This window comes from Limulus polyphemus, unplaced genomic scaffold (assembly GCF_000517525.1).
Source record: "Limulus polyphemus unplaced genomic scaffold, Limulus_polyphemus-2.1.2 Scaffold5034, whole genome shotgun sequence".
Lineage (NCBI taxonomy): Eukaryota > Metazoa > Arthropoda > Merostomata > Xiphosura > Limulidae > Limulus > Limulus polyphemus.
The window spans coordinates 28,453-40,037 of NW_013670644.1; the positions used below are offsets into that span (position 1 = coordinate 28,453).

At 31.1% G+C, this 11,585-nt stretch overlaps 1 protein-coding gene across 1 annotated transcript in view; it reads right to left on the reverse strand.

Annotated features, from left to right (window-relative positions):
- LOC106472036 (fibrillin-2-like) overlaps positions 1-11,585 on the reverse strand; it is a gene marked incomplete at its 3' end in the record, with an annotated part of 41,844 nt that overhangs the window by 28,280 nt on the left and 1,979 nt on the right. The window contains exons 3-23 of the mRNA XM_022400642.1: positions 11,424-11,544; positions 10,625-10,687; positions 9,831-9,947; positions 9,329-9,400; positions 9,019-9,081; positions 8,134-8,199; positions 7,302-7,382; positions 6,931-7,056; positions 6,744-6,806; positions 6,355-6,594; positions 5,563-5,655; positions 5,206-5,334; positions 4,915-4,983; positions 4,503-4,628; positions 4,174-4,236; positions 3,226-3,345; positions 2,784-2,852; positions 2,341-2,403; positions 1,550-1,612; positions 726-788; positions 253-447 (exon numbers count right to left, since the gene is read on the reverse strand). Of these exons, the coding sequence (XP_022256350.1) occupies positions 253-447; positions 726-788; positions 1,550-1,612; positions 2,341-2,403; positions 2,784-2,852; positions 3,226-3,345; positions 4,174-4,236; positions 4,503-4,628; positions 4,915-4,983; positions 5,206-5,334; positions 5,563-5,655; positions 6,355-6,594; positions 6,744-6,806; positions 6,931-7,056; positions 7,302-7,382; positions 8,134-8,199; positions 9,019-9,081; positions 9,329-9,400; positions 9,831-9,947; positions 10,625-10,687; positions 11,424-11,544 (2,065 nt within the window). The remainder of the gene's footprint in view (positions 1-252; positions 448-725; positions 789-1,549; positions 1,613-2,340; positions 2,404-2,783; positions 2,853-3,225; positions 3,346-4,173; positions 4,237-4,502; positions 4,629-4,914; positions 4,984-5,205; positions 5,335-5,562; positions 5,656-6,354; positions 6,595-6,743; positions 6,807-6,930; positions 7,057-7,301; positions 7,383-8,133; positions 8,200-9,018; positions 9,082-9,328; positions 9,401-9,830; positions 9,948-10,624; positions 10,688-11,423; positions 11,545-11,585) is intronic.

Here is an 11,585-nt window from a genome sequence, read left to right on the forward strand (position 1 = left end):
TGATCCACTAAAACAGCAATACCAAACTATTATGTACTTTACATGATCCATTAAAACAGCAGTACCAAACTATTATGTACTTTACATGATCCATTAAAACAGTGATACCAAACTATTATGTACTTTACATGATCCATTAAAACAGCAGTACCAAACTATTATGTACATTACATGATCCATTAAAACATTGATACCAAACTATTATTCACTCTAAAGTGTATATCAATACAATAGTAACCTATTATTACATACCCCTACAGTGTCCATTAAAACAATAGTAACCACTGAGGCAATCAACATCGTTTGTACAGATGGTAGGCTCACGAATACAGCCCACATTGGCATTAGGTCTACCAACAAAGCCAGGGGGACAGCTACAAACAGATCGGTGGATTGATACCTTGCAGATTGCATTTGGACCACAAGTAGCCTTTCCTTCACATGGATCTGAGTGAAAGAAACATAAGTTATTACTGAATCACTATAAGTTTAACTTCTGATTTACATTAGTCTTACTTAGCTTCCATTTCAACAAAAAAAATTTGTAAAATCTCTGCTTATTTGAGTTTGGAGAACCTAAAAGTTGCAAAATATTTTACCTTTTGTTTACTTACGAAACATAGAAGAGGTATTTAAAATGTTTTAAACAAAACAAAATTATATAAATCATCTTTTATAATCCACACAGTTGAGAGCCTGAAAAAGAATTCAAGAAATCCCCTTACCTCTACATTGGTTGCTAATACAGGCTAGATGTTGAGCACACTGGTCACTTGTGCGGCAACCAACTAGGGAAAACACAAACTTATCAGTTCTGGTTAAATGATACTTAGGCAAACTTGTAAACAAAAAAAAACTGAGAAAAACAAACTTATCAGTAAAGTTCAGGTTAAATAAAATTTAAACAAGCTTTTAAATAGAATAATAACAGTGAAGAGGTCTATCATTGTAAGGGATCACAGAAAATTATATTTTTCAACTTATAAAACAATAATATTTTACATTAAGAAATATACAGAAGTTTTGTTTGAATTTCTCGCATAGCTACATGAGGACTATCTGCACTAGCCATCCCTAAGTTAGAAGTGTAAGACTAGAGGGAAGGCAGCTATTTATCACCACCCTCCGCCAACTCTTTTACCAATGAATAGTGAGATTGGCCATCAAATTATACCCCCCTCATGGCTGAAAGGGCGAGCATGTTTGGTGGGATGGGGATTTGAACCTGCGATCCTCATATTGCGAGTCAAGTGCCCTAACCACCTGGCCATGCTGGGCTAATATACAGAAGACTTTCATTTATACAAGAATTTAAAAAAATAATAAATGATAAATCATATAAATAAAAACTAATTATTGACATGGAGAGATATTCTATTTTTACTTATAGTTAAAATATTCTCAATCACAAGTGTCAAATTTAATGTTACAATAATGTCTGTTAAACATGTAAAGCTACATTATGTAACTGACACTATATATACAAGGGTTAACATTTGCTCCACCAATATCCTTGGAGAGAACACGAAACAGTTAAATATAAACTTACTTTGACAATGGTTGCTCACACAAATTTCATTATGTTGACAGTCATCATCACTTCGACACAGCTCTGGGAGAGTAATAAGAAACTTGTATTTATTTGAATAATGTTATTTTTTATAACTGTATTTTATTCATTTTATAGAATGCTTTTGGAAACATGTTTTTGTTTTCAGATAAAAACACATGCCAGAACGTAAAGAATAAATTTAAACCAACATGTCTATCAGTTACTTTTTTTTATTTGCCTGAAAAATATAAACACTAGAAATTGTTTGCATTATTTTAGTAATCAGTTCTATTGAAAAAGTTCAGTAATATGAAACATTTCATCACAAATATATAACTTTTTAACTACCTTAGTGATTACTGGAGTAATAACTCATGTAGTAATTAATGTTTCAGGTTGTTTTGAGTTACTCCACAAGTTTAAATATGCTCTCTGGATTAGGTTATATTTACACATACACTCTGGATTAGGTTATCTTCACACATACACTCTGGAGCAGGTTATCTTTATTCTAAATGTTAGAAACTCTATATTTAAAGTAAACCACATATTATCCTCTAAATACTTTTGCTCCAGTTTATTTATGCTATAGAAAGCAAGAAACTTAATGTATCACCAACTTAATAAAGATACATCTTCTAAAACTTATATATTTAACAAAAGACAATTCCTATACAGATAAACAGATTTATTGAGATTAAAGAAAACCGACTGTCGCGGCAGTTAGTGCACTAAAATGTTACCATAAGGACGTTCCTAGGAGAAGAACATATCAAAATGATATTTACCGATACAACGATAGCTGAAACACTTTTCTCCAACAGCACAATCGCCATCTATTGTACACTCCACTGAAAGGAAAAAAACTAAGTTATTCAAGTGTACAGTTTTTTTCATTTATAAATATTTGTGGAATCAGTCTGAAAATAATGTTGTTGCTTGGAATGCCCTATTGGGCTGATTAGAGTATCATTTCACGTGTTTCAGAATGTGGTTTACCTTTCTGATTCCTTCATGGCTGTCTTCATAGACATTATCTCCTATTTTTTTTTACTTCGTATTTGCATTTTATGCCACGTTATTCACCGATAACAAATTTTTTGTATAATGAAATTCTAATTTCATGATTATACTATAAACATATACACAACTTCTAATGATACATTATAAACAGTTTCTAATTGGTCACGTAATGATTATAAACATTTATAACAGAAACACCAATATTTACCTTTACATTGTCCATTCAGACAGAAGTAGTTTGGAGGGCAATCAGCATCGCTGTGACACTTAGGTTGTTCTACAAGAAACATCACACTCCATCTTGTTAAGATACTACTTTACTTAGTTGTACGTTACAGTATCAATAAAACTATCGTATTATAATACAATATTAACCTCACTGTTAAGTCTTTTAAATCTAACACACAACAGAACACAAGAATAAAATACATTGTTAGTAAACATTAACCTTCATATAACACATTGTTAATATAAACACCGAGTCCGCTAAACCAGTACACAATACACCATTAAAAAATTCTTAAAAGAAACAATGCTTTTAAAACAATTTGTGACAATGATGTATAAGATTTCACTTCTTTTTTTTTTTTTCGTACATACTCCGACAGCATCAACAAGTTACAATTGTCCTTATCATGAACTCTACTCACCTCTAATACAGCTGGTCCGAGGATCACCAGAGAACCCTGGTGGACAGTAGCATTCAGATTTATGATTCACTACTTTACAGAGAGCATTAATTCCACACACCCCATTAGTGATACACGGGTCTGCAATCAACAACAATAAATCAATGTGTGTGTGTATACAAGACATTATGTTACAACAACTTTATTTATTAAACAGTGATTAGTCCCTTGATCCACTAACTGGTACAACCACTACTATTTAACAGTGATTAGTCCCTTGATCCACTAACTGGTACAGCCATTACTATTCAACAGTGATTAGTCCGTTGATCCACTAACTGGTACAACCACTACTATTTAACAGTGATTAGTCCCTTGATCCACTAACTGGTACAACCATTACTATTCAACAGTGATTAGTCCCTTGATCCACTAACTGGTACAACCATTACTATTCAACAGTGATTAGTCCCTTGATCCATCAGCTGGTATAAATAACGGATATTTTCAGTTCTTGACATTCTCTTGGATGTTTAGTGTATTTACGTATATGTAAAAATATTTAGTACTGTGATGTTTGTTGAAAAACACAAAAACTGGACCAGAAGAAACTACCACAGTAACGAGTATTACGTAAGAAAGAAATGTAGACACCAATGAATGATTATATACAATGTTATAAAAGTAAATAATATACAAATCAGAAGATTGATATTTCATGTATGTTGTGAGCAAGTGTCATTATGCAAATTGAACATTTGACATCATCCACATGATTTACAGGTTTTACGGGCAGTAATTCAAGTGTATGACAAGTTGAGTAGACAAGTAATGTATTGTATGAAATAATTATTCAAGATCTTTTGTTTTCAATATGATTGCCAAAAAAAAACAACACAGCAGTCCAAGCTCTTTTAAAAATATAGTCTCTTCTAAAAAAGGTTTTAACTGAAAAAAAATAAAACTTACTTTGACATTTATTCAGCACACACGATTCAGTTAGGGCACAGTCGTTGTCAGTTCTACATCCAACTGGAAGAATCATGTTAATTAAACCGTTACTATGTAATACTATCAACTTAATGTACTACAATGTGACAGTATGTACTGATATTATTATCGTTATATATAACGATACAATTAACACTGATGTGACTTATGCTACCAGTAACATAACCAACACTTACTGAAACTATCTACATCGTGTTACATATACTGACACCGATATTAATGATCTGACAAATAATGACAGTGTCGGTTATTAAGAAAGACTTACTATATATTAACAAAATACCCACCAACACATTTGCGAGAAACACAGATCTCACCACCCAAACAGTCAGAGTCCTCTCTACAGCCCTGTATACAGTGACCTTGTATGCACAGTTCTCCTAGAGCACAGTCTGGATCTGAATGACAGGGAGCTAAAAAAAAGACAAAGTTTTAACCAATAGGAACAAAGAGAATTAGATAAATGATATTAAAGGTTGAAAGGTTAAAATTTCTATTCACTCAAATATCATGCTTATCTATATCAGCTTTATAGTTATATAAATCAGGATACACTATATGTCGGAGTACAAATACAACTGAATAGTTATCAGGACAAATATTTTAATATTTAAAGCTTTTTTTTACCCAGTATAGCTACAGGTAATTAAAAAAATTCTGTCATCTCTTCTTGTTTCAATAAACTTGCTGGTTACTTACGTCTACATCTATTGTTATCACAAACAAGCCCGGCAGGACATTCACGATCATTGCTACACACGGTGGGCACTGGAATATAGAAAAAACTCTCTAACTCCTCATACAAGCACGTTAAGCAAACTGCTGATCATTGAAATACACAGATATTGCACAAAACCTTAGGTTATATTTTTATGGTGCTCATCTTTCAAATAATAAGGCAAACTTCATAAAATGTGTATGTGGCTACTAATTTTGAATAAAAACTAAATACTCTCTATCATGTTGTACACAAAAAATCTAATTTCTTACATCGAACACAGCCACGGCTTAACTCGTTAGGATCTCCAGTGAACTGCTCTGGGCAGTAGCATATTACTCTGTGGTTTTCAACACGACAAAGAGCATTTGGACCACAAACATCTGGCTCCAAACAAGGATCTGATGATAGTAACGAAAATATGAATTGGTTTCATAAAACATTTTTTTATTTTTGAGAAATTAGTCAAGAGAAAGAAAATATTTCTGTCACCAAAATTATGTAAAAAATGTAGATAATTACAAAATGATATGAACTAAAATAAAAGAAGAAAGTACTTAACAACAATTTTTATAGGTTCAGGATCACTTTTGTAATTAAAAAGTAGAATATTTTATACATGTACTCACTTTTACATTTTGGTGGACCCAATCCATCAGAAGCACAAGCAGCATTTGGAGGACAGTCAACGTCTCCATTCGGACACTCGTTAGGTCCTCGACCTGAATGTGCATTTAATCGCAGAGTTAACATAAGTACTTCCGTTAATAACGAATGTTTTATTTATTCTTGTCAACATCAACTTTATAATTTTGTGATATAAGGTACCCAACTGATGATGATTTATTCTTGTCAACATCAACTTTATAATTTTGTGATATATTCTTGTCAACATCAACTTTATAATTTTGTGATATAATGTACCCAACTGATATATTCTAGTCAACATCAACTTTATAATTTTGTGATATAAGGTACCCAACTGATATATTCTAGTCAACATCAACTTTATAATTTTGTGATATAATGTACCCAACTGATATATTCTTGTCAACATCAACTTTATAATTTTATGATATAAGGTACCCAACTGATATATTCTTGTCAACATCAACTTTATAATTTTATGATATAAGGTAACCAACTGATGTATTCTTGTCAACATCAACTTTATAATTTTATGATATAAGGTACCCAACTGATGATGATTCTAAAAGGATGAAGAATTCTAACTGTCGATATTTTGGGACGAATATTCGTTAAAATTTATAGTATTCACTTTTAGTGTAAAGTCGACACCTATATGCATAGAATCATAATATACTTCAGAGACAACTGATTATATACACTTCATTATAAACGTGAAAAATTGGTAGTTATGTGTCTAGTTAATCAATGTGAAAACATATTTAGTTACTTACATCCAGGTTCACCGTACGGATTACCAATATTTCTCTCAAGAGGGCATTCACAGTCATATCCTCCAAACTTGTTCTTACAGTCGGCACTTGGGTGACATGGTCTGTTGCCACAGTAGTCAATAAGACGGCACCCGGCCAGAGGGTCCCCTTCGTAACCATCTCGACAACGACAGATAGCCGAGTGGTCTTGTGCAACACAGTAGGCATTATCCCCACATATTCTTTGCAGTTTACAGGGATCTAAAAAATTATAACAAAGGGTTTTTAATTGTTTTCTGTGACTCAGGTAGAACTACACAGAAATTACAAAGCTTATTTTAAATTTTCAATTTTAGGGCATCAATATTTTCAGAACTTGCGAGATGAACAGTAGACAATATAATACATACCAACACACTTGTTGTTATCACAAACTTTATCAGGACGACAGTCATCATGGGTGATACATTCCGCTAAAGAAGAGAAGAAAATATTTGTTATAAAAATTGAATATCAAACCATATTTAAAAAATCAGAACCACGTGCTTTAATCTTTTCAAATGATGAATACAATAGGAAAAAAAACACACTTCATACCTTTTTTACATCCAACTCTGTCATCTATAGGATTTCCAATAAAACCTTTTGGGCACTCGCATTGAGAAAGATGGTTTATCACAACACAAAGAGCATTTCTACCACATATTGTAGTTGCACATGGGTCTGTAGGTCAAGATGAAAAAATAGACAATAAGGCAACAGCGTTTAATATTCCTGTACAACTGATGTACACTATGAGCATATTATAACTGTTCTATATTTAAATTTTTTTTTGTAGTTTAAAATATGTTAACTTTTAAAAATAAGGTAGCTTTTAAAAATGACAACTAAGAATAGTGTAAACAATTAAGGAAACTGAGTAGCAAAAAAGTAATTATGCACAGTTTTCTGACTGATAGAGAACTTACCAAGACAATCATCGTAGCCTTTTCCTGAAGCACGGCAAGCTAGGACGTCATTACATTCGTAATCAGAGTTACATCTGTCGACTGAGTGGAAAAAAAGGAAGAGTCAATAATGTAAATTTAAAAATTGTTTTTTAATTTTGTGCAAAGCTACACGAGGGCTATCTGCGATAGCCGTCCCTAATTTAGCAGTGTAAGACTAGAGGGAAGGCAGCTAGTCATCACCACCCACCACCAAGTCTTGGGCTACTCTTTTACCAACGAATAGTGGGATTGACCGTCACATTATAATGCCCTCACATCTGAAAGGACGAGCATGTTTGGTGTGATGGGGATTTGAACCCGCGACCCTCGGATTACGAGTCGATCACCCTAACCACCTGGCCATGCCTGGCCAAATTTAAAAATAATAATTATGTTTACACCATCCACTATATACACCATATTAAACAATAAGATCAATGTACTTAACACTTTCAAAATTTAGAGACCTCATTAATTTTGAAATCAAATAAAGTGATCAAACCTTTGTATCTCATCATCATCATTCCTCTATAAATTCTGACAAATAACAGCATTAAAATGTGACTGAATTTCTCACAAAAATAACAAATCATAAACTTAAGTATGACTCATAAAGTAGATGACAAGAGATCAATTGGTGCTGTCAAAGTAAAATAAAATCATTTTAACATTCAAAACTGTTCCATCATAAAATATAAAATAGTTTATTACAAAAGTAAGGAATAAGTCATTCCAGTTTTAATTTTAAAAGAAGATACAATAACGTTATTTAACATTGACATAGAATTACAATATGACAAACAAAATTTACCTGTCACACATTTTCCACCAATACATGCCTGTCCCTCGGGGCATTCTGTGTCACTTCGACAGATAGCTGTATCGAAAAACATGATTGAAATATTAACCTGACTTGTAAACAGTCGAAAGGATTAAAAGAAAAACTGTTAACGTAAGTAGAATATATAAATTATTGAGAAAGAGCATTGAATTGTATTAAATATTGTAGTCTAAACATTTCTGAACAAGTTGTTGTAGGGTTAAATGAGAAAAAAAAACAGTTCCTGACGTGACATACATACGTAAATTGAAGTGGTCAAATCTTCATAATATTGAACTGGGTAATTACTAAATAATAACCTAATTTATTTTAATATAAATTAATTTATAATAAATAGTTAAATAACAAAACTTGATACCAATATTCAATAAAGAATCATAATTATCTTTAGAAACTCTGCATTAAGTTTATTTATTAAAATATGCAATCAGAACTATTTTATGTTTGTTTGTAGTTAAGCAACACAATGGGCTATCTGTGCTCTGCCCACCACGGGTATCGAAACCCGGTTTCTAGCAGTGTAAGTCCACAGAATTATTTTATGAAAGAAAAACACAGTTTAAAACAAAGTAAGACTGTCAATACGTAACAAATTCTAATAAAAACAGTTGATGATAAACTTGAAAATATGCACATTACGTAACTAATTCTAATAAAAACAGTTGATGATAAACTTGAAAATATGCACATTACGTAACTAATTCTAATAAAAACAGTTGATGATAAACTTGAAAATATGCACATTACGTAACTAATTCTAATAAAAACAGTTGATGATAAACTTGAAAATATGCACATTTTGAAGAGAAAGTAGTACCAGTTAATTAACTTACAGAGAATTTCATTAATACTTACAGATGCATTTTCCATTTTCACATCGTTCATTGACTCCACAGTCACGATTAGATTTACACCTACCTGAATAAAATAAAAATATTCAGAAATTAGCAAAATATAACCAGTGTATAGAAAGTACAAGCTTCATTATAACGCATCTAAATCCTGTGAAGTGAAAACAAATAATAAAAATATTTCAAATCGTTAACTGTATAGCATGTTACAATTTAAATAAATATGCTGAAGAAGAAGAAGAATGAAATAATCTATGTATGGTCAATACATTTCTATAGCGGATTACTAGGATCAACAGAAAAATTAGACTTACTTCTACAAACTCCGTCTTTATAACAAAATTCACCAGCTGGGCAATCAATATCACCGACACATCTGAGTATTCCTACAATTTAGGAAGAAACAAAATTTTGTATGATTACCATACCATAATATATTTAAATCGCTTTCTTTTTCTTACAAAGGGATTAAATAAAGTTATACAAGAATATGAAAATGTAAGTGGAGTAACAGAATATACAATCTTGAAGTGAAAAATTAAACATCCACTAATATAAACACATTTTATATCAAATCTATCGGTTAGTTATGCTGATCATTTTACAAGTAGACTATACAAACTTAGGGTCCAATCGACAAATCAAGTCCACAAAAAAGTAGAATACAATTCCTGGTATTTCTGTATAAAGTGAATCGTAATTTCTCAGGCCTCTTGAGAGCAGACATAAGTAACTTCAAACAGCAATCTGTATGTAGTTATCAATAATGCCATCTAACAGTTTTACTATTTATAAATTCTAAACACTTTTGCTTACTTCTACAGCCAGCAATAGGGTCACCATAGTAGCCATCTTTACATCTACAATTCACGTGATGGTCTTGTGCCAAACAGATAGTATTCTCTCCACAAATATTCTGGCTTATACAAGAATCTGTAGAGAATAGGATTAATCATGGTAAAAATCCGGTTTTGTACTGTAATTCAAGAAGCAATTTCAACAAGTAATATTTAAATATTTTTCAATTTTCTTGTCAAAATATAAGAACATATTATATTATGTATCAGAAAAAGATAACAACCATGCTCTAATAATTAGTAGTTAATAATGTAAACACTAATCCTGTGATATAGAATGCATCAAACAAAAACCCTTATATCTTCAAGCAGTTGAAAGAGGAACAAAGAGTCAATATCAATTCATGCTTAGCAGGCTTTGTTCTTGTTTCTTTTTTAAATTAGCTTTACTATACTAATTCAAAGTCCAAAAGGTTTTTTTTTTTTTTGGCTTTTCAAAAATACATATGTGTAATAAAATTTAAGAAAAAGAAAACTGGCATACCCACATAAAATTTTCAGCTCTAATATATGATTTAAGGTTTAAAATAACAATTCTGACTAAAATTAAGGTATACATTTAAGTCAAAGTGAACTTTTCTATATTTATTTCAAATTTCTGACAAATCAAAAACACTTTATAAAAAAAATATTTTATGTTAGGAGATTTATGATATATTAATGAAAAATAATTTATAACTAAAAAAATATTTTCCTGCTTTGGAACTTAATTTTAGCCCATGCAAAATAAAAATGTGTCTATGGAGATCTCACCTATACACTTGTTCTTTATACACATCTCATTGCTGTGACAATCTTCATTTATTACACATTCAACTGTAAAAAAAAATATGATTGAGTATTTACGGAAGAAAAAATGGAGCATAATATAGAAAACAACTAGAAAAGACTGACAAAACATTTGTGGTATAATAATAATTATCTTTACTGCAACACTGCTTCTTTAAATACAGGATTTCTAAAATAATAAAAGGGAATTCTAATTGCAGACACTAAAATCTATAAGTCTATTTGTCTTAAGCCTAACATTAGTTAAGCCTTTATTAAGTAAAACCTATATTCAATATGGAGATAACTTAACACTGTAATTTGCGTACATTTTTTGCTTTAGTTTAATTAGGGCTAAACTTTATCATACTTAATACTATCAATAATTAAACTTATAATGTTATTCTATGACCTAACATTAAACATTTTTAATAAGCTTTTAATATTTTGTTGCACAAAATGTCTACTAAAGTATATTTACATCCATTTAAATAGTAAGATGCACGTGTATTTTCAGGACAGACAGAAACTAAGTATTACTATAATAGATTGAGCCAATACATTACAGAATGACTGTTCTGTTTCTCATGACAGATAATAAAGCAAAACCAAAATGTGTCCTCACAATTAGTTCAATTAATAGTTATACTAAAAAACTGTTTCATCAATTTACAAAAATATTAATAAACTAAGCAATATATAATTATTTCTTGATGAACTTTTGTTTCACCGGGTATTTTGTTTCTGATTTGACACTGCAAACCTGCTGATACTGGTGGTTTACCTTTATCGCATCTAAGATGTGGGTTTCCTGTATAATCTGGTGGACAGGAACAAACTGGTTGATGATTGATTGTGTGACAGATTGCATTAGCAGCACACATTGTTGGATCGTCACAGGGGATCTTGATTTTTAGAGAGAAATATTAACATACTTATTAAAAAT